The following is a 22,623-nucleotide window of genomic DNA, read 5'->3' as shown; positions in this document are numbered from 1 at the left end:
CTGAAACTGAAAGCAAGTGCAAGGCTTCTGGAGTCCTATATGAAATTAAATTATAAACCAGGGCACTGCTTCCCAAATGTGTCTGCACACTGGCATTGCCTGGGGACCTTCAGAAGATACACCTGTGCCCCATTCCGAGACTGGGATTAATGGGTATGGGGTATGGCCAAGGTTTGGGATTTTTTTTTTTTTTTTTTGCGGTACGCGGGCCTCTCACTGTTGCGGCCTCTCCCATTGCGGAGCACAGGCTCCGGACGCGCAGGCCCAAGCGGCCATGGCTCACGGGCCCAGCCGCTCCGCAGCACGTGGGATCTTCCCGGACCGGGGCGCGAACCCGTGTCCCCTGCATCGGCAGGCGGACCCTCAACCACTACGCCACCAGGGAAGACCCGGTTTGGGATTTTTGAAAGATCTCCAAGCTATTCTAATGTGCAGGCAAGTTTGGGAACCACTGAACTGGAGGTTTCGAGCCATGTATTTCCAACCTCAAACTTCTAGATAATGTAAGTTTTGGGTTTCTGCATTAAAATTAAAGTTGAGACAATGAGATCAGTCTAATTGGATTTATCAGGTTGAAATCAACATGAGTAGGGACCTTATTTACATAAAGCCGAGCAATTCATAAAAAAAGCAGTTTTGTGAGCAAAGCCACGCACACAAATTATCAATGTTCAAAACAACAGGATTTTAAAATAATTTTGTCAAATGGAATATATATCTCCAACTACAGTTGCTAGATAAAACACAGGGCTCCCAGTTACATTTGAATTTCAGATAAACAACAAATAATTTATTAATATAAGTCTGTTCCATGCAACATCTCGGATGTACTTATACTAAATATTTATTATTTATCTGAAATTCAGGCTTAACTGTGTGCCCTATATATTTTTTAAATTGAAGTATAGTAAATTTACAATATTGTGTTAGTTTCAGGTGTATAGCCAAGCGATTCAGTTATATATATGTATATGTATGTGTGTGTGTGTGTGTATTCTTTTTCGCATTCTTTTCCCTTATAGGTTTTTACAAGATATTGAGTATAGTTCCCTGTGCTATACAGTAGGTCCTTGTTGGTTATCTATTTTATATATAGTAGTGTGTATGTGTTCATCCCAAACTCCTGGTTTATCCCTCTTCCCCCTTTCCCCTTTGGTAACCATAAGTTTGTTTTCTATGTCTGTGAGTCTATTTCTGTTTTGTAAATAAGTTCATTTGAATCATTTTTTTTAGATTCCACATATAAGTGATATCACATGATATTGCTCTTTCTCTGTCTCACTTATTTCACTTAGTATGATCATCTCTAGGTCCATCCATGTTGTTCCAAATGGCATTATTCCATTCTTTTTTATGGCTGAGTAATATTCCATTGTGTGTGTGTGTGTGTGTGTGTGTGTGTGTACGCCACATCTGTTTTATCCATTCATCTCTTGATGAATTTTATTTGCTAAATGTGACAACTCTGTCCCAATTTTAAAGGACTAACCTGAGCAGGAATTCAGTATAGAAGGCTGAATCAGGACAAAAATTAGCTTCAGCTTCTTGCTCCCTATGTATTGCTCTGTTTTCTAAATTACATTGCCTGGATAACCACCTCGAGCTCTACCTGACTTTGTCTGCACTCAGGGTCAACTGTACCTTATTCTGCCTCTTCTGCCTTCTCCGGAGCCGCAGAAACTCCTTGTGCTGCCTGGAGACAAAGTTCACTGCTGCATATTCCAGTAAGGCTGCAAACACAAACAGAAGGCACACTGCCATCCAGATGTCAATCGCTTTTACGTAGGAGACCTGAGAGAGAGGGAGAGACAGAGACACCGTGAAAACTTGTGGGGAAACCAGGCTCCTTATGGTGTGAGCAGCAGAATAACGTCTTTTCCCTTCATCAAGGATTATTTTCTAGGCTTTCCTTAAGAAAGTGCTTAAGCATTTTCCATCCCACTTTGCAGATTCTGGGCAGAGCAGTGAAAGTTACATGCCTCCCTGCCCCAGGCCCTTGTTCCATTTCTCTCAGTGTAGCCCACCTGCTCAAGTAGCCTCATCCCTGAGACCAGCTCCAAAGGTGACTACAAGAACTGCCTTCGTGAAAAAAAGGAAAGAAAAAACTTTGAGGTAAAACAGTGGGTGCTACTCTTGAAACTGCTCATTTCCTTCTATTTTTTCTTACCATTTAAAAACTCATTAAGATAATTCCAAAACTTGGATGAGAAATAAACTATATCTGGCTTTGGGTCCTTCAAAAACCAATTTGTAATTTCCATTCAGCTTTTGATCCTAACTGATGCAGAAACAAGTTTCTTCTTTTTTTTAATTGAAGTATACAATATTATACAAGTTACAGGTGTATAATATAGTGATTCACAATTTTTAAAGGTTGTACTCCATTTGTAGTTATTTTAAAATGTTGGCTGTATTCCCCTTGTAGCTTATTTTATACATAATAGTTTTTACCTCTTAATCCCCTACCCCTAAATTGCCCCTCCCTTCTTCCCTTGCCCCACTGGTAACCACTAGTTTGTTCTCTATATCTGAGTCTTCTTCATCTTTTTTTTAATCTTTATTGGAGTATAATTGCTTTACAATGGTGTGTTAGTTTCTGCTTTATAACAAAGTGAATCAGTTATACATATACATATGTTCCCATATCTCTTCCCTCTTTTCTTTATTGTTATAGTCACTAGTTTGTTGTATTTTTTAGATTCCACACATAAGTGATATCGTACAGTATTTGTCTTTCTCTGTCTGACTTAGTTGCACATGGCAAAATTTAGTTCTTTTTTATGCTGAGTAGCATTCCATTGTGTCTTTGTGTGTGTGTGTGTGTATACACTCCACATCTTCTTTATCCATACATCTATTGATGGACACTTAGGTTGCTTCCATATCTTGGCAATTCTAAATAATGCTGCTATGAACACTGGGGTGCATGTATCTTTTCGAATTAGTGTTTTTGTTTTTTTCAGATATATACCCAGGAGTGGAATTGCTGGGTCATATGGTAGTTCTATTTTTAGTTTTTTTAGAAACCTCCATACTGTTTTCCCTAGTGGCTGCACCCCTTTTCTCCACATCCTCGCCAACATTTGTTATTTGTGTTCTTTCTGATGGTTGCCATACTGACAGGTGTGAGGTGATATCTTACTGTTGTTTTGATTTGCATTTCCCTGATGATTAGCGATGTTGAACATCTTGTCATGTGCCTGTTGGCCATCTGCATGTCCTCTTTGGAGAAATGTGTATTCGGGTTTTATGCCCACTTTTTTAATCAAGTTGTTTTATTTTTTGGTTTTTTGGGGTTTTTTTGTGGTACGCGGGCCTCTCACTGTTGTGGCCTCTCCTGTTGTGGAGCACAGGCTCCGGACGCGCAGGCTCAGTGGCCATGGCTCACGGGCCCAGCCGCTCCGCGGCATGTGGGATCTTCCCGGACCGGGGCACGAACCCGTGTCCCCTGCATCGCAGGCGGACTCTCAACCACTGCGCCACCAGGGAAGCCCAAGTTGTTTGGGTTTTTTTTGATGTTGAGTTGTGTGAGCTGTTTATATATTTTGGATATTAACCCCTTATTGATCATATCATTTGCAAATATTTTCTCCCATTCCATAGGTTGTCTTTTCATTTTGCTCATGATTTCCTTTGCTGTGCAAAAACTTTTAAGTTTGATTAGGTGCTACTTGTTTATTTTTGCTTTTATTTCCTTTGCTTTAGGAGACAGATCCAAAAAAATATTGATGTGATTTATGTCAAACAGTGTTCTGCCTATGTTTTCCTCTAGGACGTTTATGGTTTCTGATCTTATATTTAGGTCTTTAATCCATTTTGAGTTTATTTTTGTATATGGTGTAAGAGAGTGTTCTAATTTCATTCTTTTACATATAACTGTCCAGTTTTCCCAGCACCACTTATCAAAGAGACTGTCTTTTCTCCATTATATATTCTTGCCTCCTTTCTTGAAGATTTGTGGACCATAAATGTGTGGGTTTATTTCTGGGCTGTCTGTCCAGTTCCATTGGTCTGTGTGTCTGTTTTTGTGCCAGTACCATACTGTTTTGTTTACTATAGCTTTGTAGTATAGTCTGAAGTCAGGGAGAATGATTCCTTCAGCTCTGTTCTTTCTCCAGATTGTTTTGGCTATTCGGGGTCTTTTGTATTTCCATACAAATTTTACAATTATTCTCGTTCTTTGAAAAATGCCATTAGTATTTTAATAGGGATTTCATTGAATCTGTAGATTGCCTTGGGTAGTATCATCGTTTTAACAATATTAATTTTTCCAATCCAAGAATGTGGTATATCTGTCCATCTGTTTGTGTCATCTTCAATTTCTTTTATCAGTGTTTTATAGTTTTCTAAGTAGAGGCTTTTACCTCCTTAGGTAGGTTTATTCCTAGGTATTTCATTCTTTTTGATGTGATGATAAATGGGATTGTTTCCTTAATTACTCTTTCTGATATCTTGTTGTTAGTGTACAGAAAAGTAACAGATTTCTGTATATTAATTTTTTTATGCAGCAATTTTACCAAATTCATTGACGAGCTCTAGTAGTATCAGGTGGCGTCTTTAGGATTTTCTATGTATAGTATCATGTCGTCTGCAAACAGTGACAGTTTTACTTCTTCTTTTCCAATTTGGATTCCTTTTATTTCTTATTTTCTGATTGCAGTGGCTAGGACTTCCAATACCATGTTGGATAAAAGTGGCAAGAGTGGGCATCCTTGTCTTGTTCCTGATCTTAGAGGAAATGCTTTCAGCTTTTCACTGTTGAGTATGATGTTAGCTGTGGGTTTGTGATATATGGCTTTCATTATGTTGAGGTTAAATAGTTGTAAACTATCACAAATCAAGATATTCAACCAAAGTAAAATATCAGGGCTGTAGCCTTGGGAAGGTATCTGGTTAAAAAGGAAACTTTTATGACCCTTCTGTGATTGGTTGAGTGCTTTGTACATCTTATTTGATAAAGCAGATTCTGAAAGCAAATACTTTTTACTTGCAATGCAAAGTTCCCTTCATCTCACTCAACTTCCAATTATTTTTTTAAATAGGAGGGGGAAAATAATTAGATGAAGTTGTAACATGTTGGACCATAGACTACAAACGATTCTTATTCAACTGCCTATGTGAATGTGTACTATCTAGTTCTAATTTTTAAATAGGGTTTCCTGCTTTTTGATAGCTGTTACTGAGTGTTTGCCATCCGGAATTTATGCATTTTACATATATTAATTTTCTAACCATTATGACAACTGTATTATCCCCATTTTCTGGTGAGGAAAGTGGGGTTCAGAGAGGTTAAATTATTACCTAAAGTGAGAAAGCTAAAAGGTGGCAGAGCTAAGATTGGAATTGGAACCCAGTCTGACTAGTGAATCTCCTTTCTGGACACACACAAACATACTACTAGGATTATACCTTTTGTACCTTGCATTTCCCTTTGACCTTTATAGTGAGCGTTTCCCATGTAATTTAACTTTCTTCTAAATCATAATTTCCAGTGCTTGTATAATTGTCTATACCATCATTAATCATTCTGTATGATAGGATATTTAGGTGATTTTTAGTTTCATTTTATGCTACTGTAAATTTGGGAGCTATGAATATTCTTCCCCCCCCAGATATTTAACTGTATCTCTGATTATTTGTTAGGTCAATTTTTAGACTGGGATTATGGGAGTAAATGCTAAGAAAATATGCTCCTGACTTAGAAAGTTAGTAGGAGCATAGAGGATGTAAAAGCAGAGACTCTAGAATGAGATGCCCGAAGTAAGAAACACTGCTCTGTTGTTACTCTAACTTTGCCAAATTGTTTAACCTGTCTCTGCTTCCCCTCCTCATCTGTATAAAGGAAAATAATAGTAGCTATTTCGTAGAGTTATGTGGATAAAATCACTTAATGTATGCAAAGTGCTTAGAATAGTGTTTGGCACAGAGTAAGTGCTATATAAATGTTTGCAATTATTTGACTACATAAGGGTGTGATTTTGTTAATAGAAAAATCTTGGAAGAGACAGAAAAATCAACAAGGAAAATAAAAACTGCCCACTGTCCTAATATATTCCAATTATTATTTTTAAGGTTACCACCTGCCTTGCACTATTTGTCTCCATCAATCTGAACTACTTGGCAGTCCCACATATGTTGTGACAAAGTGGTATAGCACCTGGGATGCTTATTCTCAGTCTTTCTGATTAACAGATGACTCAGGATCCTTCGTGACTTGGCTTGGATACCAGCTCCTCTGGGAAGCATCCCTAACCTTCCTACTTTTGTCTCATCTGGGTTGGGGGCCACTTTTCCTTGCTCCCTTATAAATCTCTATTGAGCCTGTCTGTTCTTTTTCAGTCCAGCAGCTTCCCTGACCCAACCACTAGACTCATTAGACTGTAAACTTTTTTTTTTTTTTTAAAGAAAGGTCCTGTGTAGTATTACTGTTTGTATCACCAGCCCAGGACCTGGCAAATAGTGAGTAAACATTAGATATGTGGGATGGATGGATAAATGGATGATTGAATGACAGAAGGAAGGAATGAAGGAAATAGCTGGCCATCTTTCCATTTTTGTACTTTAACTTCAACAATTCTTTACTATATAACATTAGCCACAATTGCACATACTGGATATTTCTGAGAGTGGACTGTTAGTGCATTTAAATTCTCTCAGCTCACCAAGCATTCCTGGAATGTTTCTTTCCTTAATAAGCAATAATTTTCTTGTATTTGCTGTCCTGGAGCAGTCCTATTCTCCTGTAATAATCGAACATTACCAATCACAGCATTCCAGTTATATGTTATTCAGATGGCCTTTGAATGTTTTAAGACCTAATAATGAGAAGAATTTGTCAGTGCCTGATCGATGTCCATACCAAAAGCTAAGTGCAGTAGAACTCACCATCATTCCTCCCCTTGCTAGTGTTTACAGCACTCAGTCATTTGTAAACCTTTTCCCCCTCTCCTTCTAGCCATCAGCAGGCCAGGCACGTATTTGGCTTCTTTTATAACTGCTCATAAACAAATCCTTTCAGTCTCTTAATGATTTTGGTTGGTCTCCGAGTTTCCGCCAAATCATGATCATCTTTCCAGCATTGAAGTGCTGGCATTAACTGCATTATTCACACGGATTTAGGTGGTGTTGTGAGACATCTATTACGTATGATGGGATGTCCTTCAGTGCTGGTCTCTCAGGATTGAAATGCCTTTTTGTTACTTCCATCCAGCTCTGATGTCACATTCTCTCCCTTTGGCTGCTAATTCTTAGATGTTTTTACCTCACATTTTTTCCTGTCACATTATTTTTATGATTCCTGGGCTTACATGAGCCCTTCCTGAACTACATTACTACAGTCTTGCAAAACAGTTTTCAAATTAATGAAGCTCTCAAAATGGTAGTATGATTCATTTAGTGTTCTCTCTCCAGGTATATCTAATTCAGAAACATAAACACTGAGGGCCTACTATGTGGAAGGCACTGTAGTAGGTGCTGGTGGGAGGTGGGGCAGAAATACAAGAATAACTAAGATGCACATTGATTCTTCCCAGGACTCCCCAGATGATACCCCAGGGGAACCTGTTCATGCTGTGCTCCAGAAAGCGTCATTCACATAGGTCAGGGAGCAGCAAATTAGGACCTATGAATCGAATCTGCCCCACCACGTTCTATAAATAGTTTTATTGGAACACAGCCATACTCATTCATTTATATATTGTCCACGGCAGCTTTTACAGTAAAATGGCACAGTTGAGTAGTTGTGACAGAGACCATATGGTCTGGAAATCCTAAAATACTATGTGACCCTGTACAGAAAATGTTTGCCAGCCCCTGACATAGACTGCAGTGTTGTCTGGTTTGTCCTGGGGATGTAAATCTTGGTGGCCCTATTTGGTGCTTGAGAAAACCACGGTCTAGTGAGGGAGACAGTCAAGTGAACATAAAACTGATGCAAAGCAGGTGGTCTCACGTGCCAAAGTAGAGGAAAAACCAAAAGGTGGCTGGAAGATGTGGGGAGTTCAGTAGTGACAGGGAAAATCAGAAAAGGCTTCGTTCCTGGATGGCGTGGCATTTGACTTAGGGCTTGAGGAAAGCCAGGACTTTGATGGGTGGAAGAAGCTATGAAAGCAAACCATGAAGATGGGAGAGAATAGGTGGGCTTGAGGATGGTCAGCAATCCAGTGACTGGGATGTGCTGGGTACCGGGGAAGTGCATGGTGAGGTATGGACAGGTAGGCTGGGCCAACACAACTTCCAGGCAGAGGCATCTGGGTTTCAGACTGCTTGTAAAGATAAGCTAGTTATGGTTTTGAGGTGGGGTATAGATATATAAGGCCTTTTCTAATTAGCTTGGATTTCTTTGTCTCAAAAGCAAGAGTCTTAGCAAAAGTAGACATTTTCCCTCCATATAGAAATTTACCTTCTCTCCTGACACTCTCAACTCTACACAGAGTCAGTTCTCTTCCAAGCTTTCTAACAACATCTCTGAATCCTTTGCTGAATCTTCTTCGATTTCTTATCTGTGGTCCTTGAACTCTTTCCTCTTCTATTTTCCCTGTATCTTCAGGTCCTCAATAAATTCATTCACTCCTATAGTTTCTGTGTGTGTGTGTGTGTGTGTGTGTGTGTGTCTCCCATAGCAGAGATTGGCCAAGTTCTTGTGAATCCCATTTCCTCTTCCTGGGACACCAGTAAACAAGATTTTCCAGCTCAGCTGGATCCCCAGTGGAATGTGGGCAGAAGTAATATACACTGCTTCAGGGCTTCTAAAATCTCCCAAGAGGTCATTAGGACTTAACCTTTCTGCAGCCACCTTGGGTGTCACTCATCTAAGATGGCAGTGCCATAAGATGGGAGAAGCCTGGATCCCTAAAAGACGCAGGGCCACCCATTTCACAGTGGAATGTAATACGAGTGAGAAATAAATTTTTATTGTTTAAAGCCATGGAGATTTCAGGGTTTTGTATTTCCAACGTTCCCAAACCCATCACTCAGTCCTGACCTCCTGACCTCTCACCAGTATTCTTGTGCTCATTATAAAAGGCCCAGTGCGGGGTGGGGGTGAGGTGGTGGTGGTGGTGGTATTTCCCTGGTGGTCCAGTGGTAAAGAATCCGCCTTACAATGCAGGGGATGTGGGTGGTTCCATCCCTGGTCAGGGAACTAAGATCCCATGTGCCGCGGGGCAACAGGTTACACTGGGACAGGCCAGGTAGTCAGTGCTGCCACCATCCTTCTCTTCCAAGGAAATCTGATTTTCCTGGCATTAAACAGCAGATAGTAAGCCCGTGTGCCACAACTACAGAGCCCACACACCCTGGAGCCTGCGTGCCACAACTAGAGAAGAGAAAACCCACATGCCATAACGAAAGATCCCGTGCCACAACGAAGATCCCACATCCCACAACTAAGACCCGACACAGCCAAAAATAAATAAATAAAATAAATTTAAAAAAAAATAAATTAAAAAAATAAAAGGCCTGGGAAATTCCCTGGCGGTCCAGTGGTTAGGAGCCCACGCTTCCACTGCGGGGGGCATGGGTCTGATCCCTGGTCTGGAAACTAAGATCCCACAATGCCCTGCACCATGGCCAAAAAATATATAAAAAGGGCCCGCAGTTAGGATTTGCAAAAGCAAAATCATTAAATGCCCCACCTTCCCATTCACTTCATTTGAATCTTGCTTCCCACCGGCAACACTAGTTTCACCGTTAGTTCTTTCCTTGCCTTCACCTCTATTCAGTCTGTTGCAAAAGCTCAACATTGACTTCTGCAAAGCACCCTTAGGTTCACCCTTTTCTCTCCATTCCAAATATGTCACTGCAACCCTGGCCATCAACGCTTACACCTGGTTATTATAACAACTTCCTAACTGATCGCCCTGTACCCAGTTCCTCCTCGTGGCACTTTATCCTTTTGCTTCTGCCAGATTTAATTTAAACACCAATTCATTTTGCAACACATCTTGAGAACTACTGTGGCTGCCTAGTATAGGCTCTAGTATCCAGGATCTCACACAGCATGTGTCCACCCTAGTTATTCAGTCTTATTCCACTCTTTCCTAACATGAACCTTGTGCTTTGTTTAAGCAGTTCTTCTTACCCTGAGGAAGCCAAGTCCATTCCTACTGAGAATCTCAGTCATTCTCAGATGGGTGTAATTTTGCACCACAGGAGACGTTTGGCGATGTCTGGAGATATTTTTGGTTGTCACAACCAGGGGGAGGTGCTACTCGTGTCTAGTTGGTTGAGGTCAGGGATGCTGCTAAACATCCTATAAAGCACAGGACGGTCCCCACAGTGAATAGTTATCCAGCCCAAAATGTCAATAATTCTGAGATTGATAAGCTCTGAGATAGAGAAAGCACCCGCCCCCAACCCAGGTATCCAGGCCTGGTTCAGTGGTCCTCAGCTGGGGCTGATGTTGCCGTGAGAGGACACTTGGCAATGTCTGAAGGTGGTTTTGGTTGTCCCACCTGGGGAGTGAGGTTTTGCCACAGGCTTCTAGTGAGTAGAGGTCAGGGATACTGCTGAAAAGCCCAACAATGCATAAGACAGCCCCCATGACAAAGAATTATCCAGCCCCAAATGTTAATAGTACGAAGGCTGAGAAATCTTGGTTTACACTCTTCTCCCAGCATAGAAATTCTTCCTCCCTTTTCCTGCTTTCTCTGCCTATGTATTTCCAGGTAATTCCTCAAGGAGTAGCTCAGTCTCCATCTCCAGAGTGATGCTTTCTCTGCCTATTCTAGCCCACAGTGGTCTTACCCATCTTTAGGATTTGTAATGCACTGGTAGTTTGCATCGGACAGCTGAGTGTGTGCTTCATGTTTGCATGTTTTATCTGCCTAGTTAAAGTATAGGATGCTTGGAGGATAAAGACCCAGGGATGTCTTTTGTATCTATACCCCTCAAGAACAAGTCTTTGTGCATTGAGTAAATGCCCCATAGTTTCTGTTGACTGACAAGTTATTCAAGCTGCATATAAATTCAAATTCCTTTCACAGTCACTAAAGGGAAAAAATTTATCTCACGTCTTTTAAAGCTAATAGCTGATGATATTAAGATTACTCTAGATTTATTTTCACTAAGGGAAAGAAGAGTAGTTATTCTGCTGAATTTACAATTCCTGTAGTTTGCAAACATATCTGGTGAAACAGTAGAGCCAGTCAAGTTGTTTAGGTTTTTGTGGCACTAAATAAACATTTATCTGATATTTGAACAGACCAGTTAGTTGATGGAGTTTAGCTCATTACTCAGTTACTTTGGCATCATGTTGACATTTCTTAGAGATACTTTTCATTAGTGTTTTTTTTTTCTTTTTCAACACTATCTAGGTATTTTTGAAAACCTTGGCAGTTTTTCATGAGGAAATTTTTTCATTAATTATATACTGAGATCAGTTTCAAAATGGAAAATCAAACCATGAATTTATTTACTTTAGTCCCATAATTTGTTTTGTCTACATTCAAAGACTACACCATTTCCTGCGTCATGAAGCCAGTTGTTCATGGGTTCGGCCATTTTCTACCCAGTGTTTATCCCCATCATAGAAGAGTGGCTCGTCATTGTATAAGGATTGCCTGAATGTCCTTACAGCTTGGGTGCCCTCTCCATCCCTCATGGGCAAGGCACTACCATTTGACAATGTGCCAACTGAAATATATCCACATTCGCATCCCCTAGGCTGACCCCAGAGAGCTGAGACGTTCCTCTAGCAGCCAGCCAAGGAGGATGGGTATGAACACGTATGAAGAGAAGTTCTCTCCAGTAGAGAAAAATGACAAATGACTGTGATAAACCAAGTATTTTTTTTAATAGAAAAGAGACAAAATGGAATTTATAGGACAATGTCAAAATACTAAGATATTTTTCTTGCTTTAAGTGGAATGATGTCTCACACCCACCTGCTTGAGTCAGTGTTTAATTATTCTCAGAGTATGCATACAATCCACTGCTAAACCAGAATAGAAGATTTTCTGCTCCGTACAGTACAGTTTCTTTTCATCCAATTTAGAAGGACAAATCTTAATTAACCCTGATTAATGCAGCTGTTGAAATGGATACCCGTTGGTCACAGTAGCCTGACCTGCGCTTCCATTACATGGGACAGAAGCCTTTGGTAGCTCCAATCAATCGTCTTTTATTGAGTGCTATGAAGTACACCACCACCCTCTCCATCCTCATTTTATGGGGGAGAAAAATAAGTTTATTAAATGCATGTCTAAATCTTATACAGGTAGTAAGCAACAAAGATGGAAATGAGAATTCTGGCTTTGACTTTCTGTTTTGTCTCTTACCTACGTTCCGTCATGGTAAAAAATATCATCAGAAAAAATATAAGCAGTCGAATTAATCCTAGTGCCAGAGATTCATGGTGTTGTACAATTTTATCTTTACAATTTCACTGCCAAGTTGCCATTTTTATTGCCTAGTTAAAGAGCTCACATCTGCCGTTTAACGCCAGGAAAATCACATTTCCTTGGAAGAGAAGGATGGTGGCAGCACTGACTACCTGGCCTGTCCCAGTGTAACCACCGCACTCCGTTTTCTCTCCATGTCTTACACTCTTGCTAGGTTCTGGGTAGAGTACTGAATAAACACAACTCTTGTAAGGGTGCTGTTTGTAAAAAGAGCCATTGGGTGGCAGTGCCTCCAAGCCCGTACCTGCAGGAACCAACTAGTTACCAAGGGCATTCCTTAGACCACAAAGCTTTCATCAGGACAGGACCTGAACAACCTCAGGGACCAAATAATTTGGGTGTTGGGTGGCACACAGGTCTAGTTAGCTGATATTATTTCTTAAGATGAATAAATTTCTCTCCATTATGGTGGTCAGAAAACTGTTCAAAGTTGCTTGCCAAAGCACACTCTCGGTGTGAGTTTTGTGAGTGGAGAGGCAAGAGAAGGGTAGAACTGCCAGCCCCAGAATGCACGAATAATCCTAGGTGACAGCCACTGTTAGAGGCATCATAGGGACACCCTGGCAGAAGGCAGCCCCAAGGCTCAGCTTTCTGCAAATGTAGGTGTCTGGGGGAGGGAGGCAAGGTGAGGAAGGAGTGGCATCTGGAGGAAGGGGAGGGAGCAGGGCTGGTGGGGCTTCTTCCCCGTGCTGCGTCTGCCACATGTCTCACCATATTCTCAGCTGATGGACAGGAATACTGATTCCTTCCATAGTCTGCTTCCGGTGGCTGCACCTTCAACGACAAAAGAAGTGCAGTATATTGCTTCTTAGGCAAGGGCAGGAATGAGGAGGGAGTTGGGAGTCAGGAGCAAATTGCCCAGCAGTGTAAGAATAACCACGATGAAGAAAAGAGCCAGTTGGATGATATCAGTTTCGGAAAGGCAACCAAAGGCTTTTGGTGGATAATGAGACGATGCTCCACTTAATAGATATCTGTGTAGTCAGTGTGTGTGTGTGTGTGTGTGTGTGTGAGAGAGAGAGAGAGAGAGAGAGAGAGAGAGAGAGAGAGAGAGAGAGAGAGAGGGGGAGAGAGGGAGAGAGGGAGAGAGAGAGACAATCAGGGAGAATATGAAGACAGGAAAAGGAAGGAAATGATCCAAGGATCCCAGTGTCATGGGGTCACTGAAGGATTGCATAAGACACTTCCGGTAAATCTTAACACTCATTTGGCAGACTGTGGACCCTCAGTCACATTGGTTTGCCAGGAATGAGCTCTTGAAGATATTACATAATTCAAAGCTTGCATAATTCAAGGCAATTTTCCCTAGAGGAATACATAAAAAGTAGAATTTGGTTGTATTTCATGTTCTGTGCATGCATTAAGACTTTATTAGTATTTTTACATTGCCGTATTTCAAACTCACACAAGCTAAGTTCACGTAAAATGGCATCTCGTCGTAGCGAGCACTCCTATATGTCAGGGGGCTGTGATGTGCTGTTACGAAAACAAAACAACAACTCCCACCACCATCATCAGTGAAACGCTTTCAGCCACAGAACTCTAGGAGTTATCTCTGTGATATAGATAAGAAAGCTGAGTTTACTCTTTAACTCTAGCAAGATCACACGGCAGAAGAGTGGGTGAGCTGCTCCTCACATCTCCTCTGGCTTGACTCCACCCTCCGTGCTTTTCTGGCTCCCTGACCCCTGAGGGAAACCGTCCCCAGGGAGTGAGTCAGCAGAATTACTCACAGACTGTGGTTTCACCAGATGACAACATCTGATGTGAAAGAGGTGAGAGAGTGCAGGCAGCGGGCTGGGCGAGCTCGAGACAGCACAGTCACACCTGCAGCCATGGAGCTACTATGAAAAGAAATGTGGGAAAATGAGAGAGAGCTACACTGCCCTTCATCTGCTTTCTCAGCCATGGGTGCTGTTTCCACTTCTTTATTTACTCCCCCACCCACCTCGTAGCAGCTTCAAATTTCATTCTTATGAACAAGGAAGGAGAGGAGGGAAGTTTAATAAAAACTATCCAGTCTCGTTCTCTGACTCAGGCTGAGGGAAAGGCCTTGGGATGGCGGCTAGGGTTTGTAGCGATGACAGTGGTTTTCTCCTGTCCTCCGTCTGCTGCTGCCCAGAGAGGGGGCTGGATGGGAGGGGAAATCTGGAGAAGCTGAGTGGTCTCCACCCCCTAGACTGGGCTCGTTGCCTTATGATTTCCAAGTCGGCTGCGCTCCCTGGAGTAGCATGAGGAGGCCAGATCAGGAAGGCAACACGGACCAAATCTCTCACCCCCGACCATTTTTGCAACCCTGAACCTTAGCAGAGTGAGCAGGCAGGCCACTGCTGGGTATGTGCGGGCTCTCGGTCATCCCAGAGCAATCACGATGGCGGACTTCTGATGCAAGCGGACTTCTGAGATGCTTGGTGGGGTGGGTGAGATAGGTGAGCAATGGACGATCCTGGACTACAAACAGTGGCAGGCTTAGAAGCCCATTCCAACCTGTAGTGATAGAGAAGCCATTTCCTCAAGAGCACCTGGGATCCTGTGATGACTCTGGGGTGCAAAGAGGCTTCTCCAGCTGCTGAGCTTCCCTGCAATGCACCTGAATCCTCTGAGCCCTGGGATGCCACAGCCTGGGGATGAGGACGGATGTTCCTTTGGTGGAGGGCAAGAGTGTTTCACAACTGAGATATTAATATCTATTGAATGGCAGTCAGTGGTAGCCAAGAAGCTTTACCACCCACGCCCTGGCCTGTGGCCTGGTTTAGCTTCAGCTCTGCACTTTAATGTTAGCTCATGGTGCAGGCAGCAGGTGAGTGAGGAGGGCTCTGCAGAAGCCACCTTGATAGAAACCTTCCCTTCTTGGCCTGAGACCCTGGGCGCTCATGCCTGGGGCATGGCAACCTCAAGCTCCTGAAGTGAATCAGGCCTCCATCATGTTCAAGGTTACATATGGGGAGAAGAAAACAAGAAAAAGAGCTCCAGGTCAATCAGAGACCTGGAATTAACGTGGTACAAGAGCCTCTGGCTGGGCTGGTGATCTCACTTTTTGTTACTGTAAATTACCCAAGAGCTGGCCTCCACTGTGTCCATTTCCTGTAGCCAAGCAGCATTTTGATGCAAGTCAGTTCCATGCCTTTCTCCTCACCACAAAAACCAGAAACACAAACCACCCGCTAATAATTAGCTACTTATTTGCACTAGATATGAGCCTGCAGGAATCTGTTCGTAATTAAAAAGAAATCCTACAGCCTCTTGAATAAAATGACACAAATAGATAAGCAAGCTCTTTGAAGAAATTAAAAAGACCGTGCTCTCAGGAGGCATTTCTATATTTCAATATTGAATTGTACAGACTGCTATAAAAAGAACAAAAGATAAATTGTGAAAGTGGAAAGATTTGGGTTGGGCTTATTGAGTACATCAATTTCTAATACATCAGTTGCATATATCTGCTTCAGAGAGTTTAGATGAGTCCCAGTCCCTTGAGGGAAATCAATCCTGTAGCATTACCGAAGCTAAGAAAAGGAGGCAGGGCTGTGATGGAGAGAACAGTGAGAAGATGCCAGGGATGTGGGTCTTGGCTTTGCCACTGGCTGACTTTGCAAAGGTGGCCACATCATTTCACCCTTCTGGGCCTCAGTTTCCTTCTTGGAAATATAAAAGGGTTGGATGATCATCTCTAAGGTTTCTGAAAATCTATAACTCAAGGGAAAGAGAAAGTGATGAGGGAGGAAACTAAGTCAGTAGCAGGATGGGGTCCCAATCTCAAGGTGATCAGGGCCGTGAGTGCAAGAAGCGGCCTTCTGGCTCTCTGCTGTGCCGTCTTAACAACCTTCAGTGTCATCCAGTAATGCGTATTCATTGAGCACCTCTGTGTGCCAGGCGGCACCTGCCTATAATGGAGAATTCCTTGCTTAGAAACAAATTGTATTGATGAAAACATTTACCTGCATAAGACTATGTGTAGCAGATGTACTGCAAATTCACCAGCAAATTGAGTGAGAAAGTCTCCTGTAGACCATCAGCAACTCACCTCAAGCCCTGAACCTTGCTGCTTTTCTGCCTGAGAGTTGTTCTTTTTGTTTGTTTGTTTTATTTTTTGACACTTTAATAACTTTCTCAACCTCCATACAAGGAAGCTTAGAACACTCCAGGGGGACACCTCTCAACCATAGAGGGATGGGAGTTAGTGGATAAAGGTGCCGGATTTCCAGTTACTTGGTGGGATATATCTGATGAGAATTCTGTATGGTTTTTCAGAGGATCCCCAGCAGGATTGAACCATACTTGCCGTCCATGGTAACTGGCTCAGTAATAGACTTTATTGGCTTTTCTCCGTTCCTTGTTTACACTCTGTACTCTCTCACTTGTCCTTCCTGAGGCCTCCTCCCAAATGAACTATCTGCACCCAAATACTTGTTATGGGGTCTGTGGTTTACTGAAGCAAATGGCCCAAAACTAAAATTAGATCAGGGAAGGCTGACACAAACGTGATGCCTGTCACATCATGCACCGTTTAGAACCAGGATAGCAACCAACCACAGGTCCTCCTGAAAATTCCTTTCCTATTGACAAAAGCCCTATATCTGGCTAGTTTCCTCATCATCAGTGAGAATGGAGTGTCAACACAGTTCAAAAACCAATCTGGAGAAGTAAGCATCAAATCAATTTGGGATCTATATTACCCATGTCATTTAACACCCATTACTTCCCTTTTTGCTCTGCACATCTAATTTTAAATTGACAAAATTACAATTGTGTAACTGTAACAGAAACTAATTTCCAATCTAATACTATGCAAGAGTCATCCCGCATATACCAACCCTCCTTGGGTCAGGGAAATAACGAGAGCAGCTTATTCGTAGAAACAGCATAGAAACTGTTCCATGCTAGCTATGAAGTTTGTTAGGAAGATTGAATCACAGTTATATTTTGAGCCTAAAAGGATATAGCTATTATGAAGGTACAAATTACTCCTTGTTGAAGAATGGAGGCAACGAAACGTGCCCACCCAACTGAGAAGGCATCTTGAAACCGAAAAATGAGGGAGGCAGCTCCATATTATTAATGAATCCGTTTATTATAGGGTAACCTACTCACAGGGTGGGAGTGGGATCAGGCAGACAACCATCCGGAAGCATTTGCAGCTGTACTCCACACGGCCAAGGGGCCACTGGGACAATTGTATAGTTAACCTAGGGTATGGGGGTAGGTGTTTGGAAATAGGACGTGCATTCCTAAGTCAAAATTCATGAATGGGTAACTAGTCTAGTGGGTTCTAAGAATAAGTCAGCCAAGATTTTCATCATTATTTGGAGACTAACAGAGCATAGAGGCCACCTGGTCCTAATGATTATTAAACAATATCTATTAGCTACAAAGCCCCTGACAGAGAAGGGCTTTACTGCACAGTACAGTCCTGGGTAGGGTCAGTGAAAGGACACGAGAAACTGTAAGGGCCCAAGATGGCCTCAGTTGTGCTAACAGCCATACACTCCTGTTGACAGGACATCAATTAAAAATGTTAATAACGGGGGGTAGTGGTGGGATGAACTAGGAGATTGGGATTGACATATATACACTAATATGTATAAAATAGATAACTAATAAGAACCTGCTGTATAAAAAAATATTTTTAAATGTTAATAGCATTACACTAGAAGACCAATGAAGACTTTGTTTTACTAGCGTGTGGTAGGCAGCCTTCTGAAGTGGACCCCAGTGATTCTTGCCTCCCGGTATTCATATTCTTGGGTAACCCCCTCCACTTGACTGTGGGCTGGACCTAGCAACTTGCTTCTAACATACAATATGGCAGAAGTGAAGGGAGGTTACTTTCACGATGAGGTTATAAAGGCTGGAGGTCTGTCTTGCTTGCACTTGCCTTACTGCTGGCATTCTCTCTGGCTCTCCTCACTGCTTGCCTTCGTGGAGAGGGCTGCCTGGCAAGGAGCTGAGTGTGGCGTTCGGTCAACAGTCAGTGAGAGACTGAGGCCTCAGTCCAACAGCCCAGGAGGAACTGAATCTTGCCAAGAACTACTTGAGTGAGCTTGAAAGTGGATCCTTTTCTAGTTGGGCCCTCATGTGAGACTGCAGTCCCAGCTTATACCTTGATTTTAGCCTCCTGAGAGACCCTGAAACAGAGGTCTCAGCTCAGTTGTGCCTGGACTCCTGACCCATAGAAACTGTGAGATTAAAATGTTGTTGTTTAAGCCACTGAATTGGGGCGGGTGGGAATTTGTCAGACAACGGTAGATAACTCATATGTGGTGTCTTTAGGAGAGAGAGGGAGAGAGAAGAGAGAAGGTGTTTACTTTGGGCCTCATGAATCTAGAATTTGGTAAGATTTGATGATTTATTTTTGGACTTTTTAAAGAGGAAAGTTTAATTAAGAAAACTAGTGAGATATCTGTGAGGATAATCAGTATAAGAGAACAAGAACCATAATATATCTTTTAATCTATTCATTCAAATAAGATCCCTGCTTAAACATGTATCAAGTAGCTATTGAAAATCAATTTACCTATGCTGGAGTCCAGGGGTCAGCCAACTATTGCCCATGGGTTAAATCAGTCTTGCTACCTTCTTTTGTAAATAAAGCCATGCCCATTCTTTTACATATTGTCTGTGGCTCTCTTATTCTCTGCTTAAAGTGGTAGAGTTGAGTAGTTACAACAGGGATCTTACAACCCAAAAAGCCTGATATGTTTACCACCTAGTCCTTTACAGAACATTTTTTTAATGAACTCCTGATCTAATCATATATTATAATTCAAAGTAACCACTATCCAAGGCAGTCTGAATTAATAACTTTTCTCTAGAGTTTGGTTAACATAGAAAATAAAACTGGATAGTTCATAATCCAGAACATTCCACTGTAGGATTTTTATTTCTGGAATTACCTACATTCTCTCTCAATTTTGTGTTTCCAATACAGATATAGGGTCCCAAAATGATTTGCATATTTTTAGCAGTCAGTCAACAAATGATTGTAAACTGTTCCCCATGTGTGAGATGCTGAGAGATACACAAAGATAATTGACATTTGGTTCATTCCTTTCAGAAACCTGCTTTATAGAGGTAAAGAAAGACAAGAAAATAGATGATGGCCATGTACTCTAGCAATCCTGGGTTGGCGTGGTGGCAAAATCCATTAGCACCAGTGTTCGACTTTGAGGGTCCAAATCAGGTCTTGCCTCTTCCTAGCTGTACACTTTGGGCAAGATACTTAATCTCTCTGCGCCTCAGATTTCTCAGCTGAAAAATGGGGACAATAATGAAGGCCATCTCATAGATTTGGTGTAAAGATTGAGATACACATGAAATAACAAGCGTGTAGTGCTTAGAACTGGGCCCAGTACCTCGCAAGTTCTCAAACACGTCAGCTCTCATCACCATGGTGGAGTTGACTTCTTGGACTCACGTCCTGCCATTAGAGTCAATGCCTTGAGTACTGCAAATTAGTTAGATTAATTAATAGTTTCATCCAATTTAGGTTCTTCATTAAAGTTAAATGTGGGAGTCAGTCTCGTGTGACTTCTTTCTGGATGGAAGCACTTAAGAGATTTCGAGCAACTGCTGTATCTTGAAATCAGTGCTATCACTGAGGGCTAATTTTCCTGCTACTGGTCTTGTTTTAAAATTACCCTTTGGCCTGAAATGGCTCGATTTTACCTTTAAATCCCAAACCGAATTTTCTGAGAACTGGGAAAAATTGTTCTTGTGGAATTTTAGATAAAGAGGATGCAAACTATATTCTCTCAGATGCTATTTAGAGAATCATTGATGTTTTTATAATTCATAATTGAATTTGATCTTTTTTATAAACTTTGGTTGAGCTTTATCCAGTATTATGACTCACGGTGGTAATATTGAAGGCATTTCGTTTATGAGTAACAGTATGAAAATGATAAATTTGCATAACTTTGCCCAATTTTCTCTAACATTCTGAGGCATGTTGTCATCATGAACAATTAGTATTATGTATGTTGTGTAGGGTACATTGATCTTTCAAAAATATTTCAATATATAATTCATTCTGTCTCCACATACTATAGTTATGCAGATACTGAGTTCAGAGAGCTTGAGAGATTTTCCTAATGTCAAAAAAACAGTTAAGAACAGAGCTAGGTTACTCAGCCATAAAAAAAAAAGAAACAAAATTGGGTTATTTGTAGTGAGGTGGATGGACCTAGAGAATGTCATACAGAGTGAAGTAAGTCAGAAAGAGAGAAACAAATACCGTATGCTAACACATATATATGGAATCTAAAAAAAAAAAATTGGTTCTGAAGAACCTAGGGGCAGGACAGGAATAAAGACGCAGACATAGAGAATGGACGTGAGGACACGGGGAGGGGGAAGGGTAAGCTGGGACAAAGTGAAAGAGTGGCATGGATATGTATACACTACCAAACGTAAGGTAGGTAGCTAGTGGGAAGCAGCCGCATAGCACAGGGAGATCGGCTCGGTGCTCTGTGTCCACCTAGAGGGGTGGGATAGGGAGGGTGGGAGGGAGGGAGACACAAGAGGGAGGAGATATGGGGATATATGTATACATATAGCTGATTCACTTTGTTATACAGCAGAAACTAACACACGATTGTAAAGCAATTGTACTCCAATAGAGATGTTAAAAAAAAAAGAACAAAGCTAGACCTGGAACAGGATTCTTGGTCTAATCTTATTTCCACTGTAGTGTCACATATTCATTCTAGTTTTAACACTTGAAATATTTTTATTGTATTGTAATTCTTTCAACATTTTATTTCCTAGTGTCTTAGATCTAACCATTAATTGGAATATTTGATTAACCAGAATGCTTCCTACAATACCTATTTCCAGGAAATTTATGCCTCTGGAAAGGGTTTGAACCAGATGTTCTCTTAGACCCCTCCCGATTCTTTTGTCTTTGATAATTGATAACAGATTTCTGTCTTATTCACTAAGATGATTTTTGCCATTCAGCAGTGCTGTGGATGGTCAAAGACTGACTATATGACCCCCTCCCCTAATTTGAGGATTTGTTGAGTTCAGTATTTGCCTGGTTGTCCTTGCTAATTCTCCTATGGTGATTGAATCTATTTAGAGTAGTTTGCAAAGGGTAGATGACAGAATACTAATCATAGAAATTTAGAGCTGAGACAACTTTCTAGATCAACTAATCAAATTCCCTCATTTTTCAGATGAGGAAAGGCAAGGAAAAGGGGAAGATTGTATATGTCTGCCTGCCATGCATTTTGCAAGCATAATTAAGCATGGTGGGGGAGGGGGTATTCAGAAGAGATAAGTAGCCACTAGCTCAAGATACGGATTAGCAGGCTTCCATTTGGGGATGAACATATGTCTTGAAAAATTAAGTTGATACAGTCAGTCACTACTCATAGCAAATTACTTTAATAAAACCAATACTCAACTTAGACTGGCCTAATTGCCTGGAATTTCTATTGCAGAAGGGAAAAAAGGACTGAGGAAGTTTCTGAATGTTGGAACCAGAGCAGTGATATGAGATTAGTGGCTTCTTCTGGGGCAGGGTACAGAATAAGGGATGTAGAAAATGCTGGTGATAAACACTGACCGCTTTGCCATTTTTCCTGGTTCACCTGGGCTACTGACCACATCTGAGTACCAGACCGCCAATGGCGGTAGACCGCCAATGTCTGGATGGGAATCATAGGACTTGTTTGGAAGACTACCTACTTGCCAGACACCTCCAGTCTATCCTTAATATTTTCTTCGCAGTGTCTCACCCCCTCTCTCCAGTCTCTTTCTCTAAGAGGAATTCTAAAGAAGGGAAAGTTATGGAGATATTCATCCATTCATGCAACAAATGATTATGAGGTCCTTCTGTGTGCCAAGAGCTGTCAGGTCCTGAGAATGCAACAGTGAACAACACATGCTCTCTGTTCTTAAGGACCTTGAATGCCTATTGACAAGTAAATAAGCAATTATAACACAGTGCAAGAATTGTTAAAATAGCAGGAAGTACAGGTGCTAGAGGAGCAGATAGGCAAAGAGCTTATCTGGGCTTAGGGTGTACCTGGTTTGAAAACATGTCTCAGAGGAAATGTCCAGTAAGTTGAGACTTGAAGCAAGCACAAATGGAAGACCTCATACTGTAATTAATGAGGAAGATCTAACTGACATTTTCTGAACTCCCTAAGGAATATGGCTTCTTTGTAAACACCCGCGGAATATTCACCAAAATCAACCAAGTATTAGACTACATAGA

General features: G+C 41.5%; 1 protein-coding gene across 2 annotated transcripts in view; it reads right to left on the bottom strand.

The window, feature by feature from the left end:
- GLRA2 (glycine receptor alpha 2) overlaps positions 1-22,623 on the bottom strand; it is a gene marked incomplete at both ends in the record, with an annotated part of 196,246 nt that overhangs the window by 34,666 nt on the left and 138,957 nt on the right. For both annotated transcript variants that reach the window (XM_082864461.1, XM_082864460.1), the window contains one exon: positions 1,642-1,791. In XM_082864461.1, coding sequence (XP_082720587.1) covers positions 1,642-1,791 — 150 coding nt within the window. The remainder of the gene's footprint in view (positions 1-1,641; positions 1,792-22,623) is intronic.

The sequence above is a fragment of the Leucopleurus acutus genome (genome assembly GCF_964270905.1).
Source record: "Leucopleurus acutus genome assembly, chromosome: X".
NCBI classification, from domain to species: Eukaryota; Metazoa; Chordata; class Mammalia; order Artiodactyla; family Delphinidae; genus Leucopleurus; species Leucopleurus acutus.
Note: the sequence above shows the minus strand (reverse complement) of the source record. Positions and strands in the feature narration are given on the sequence as shown.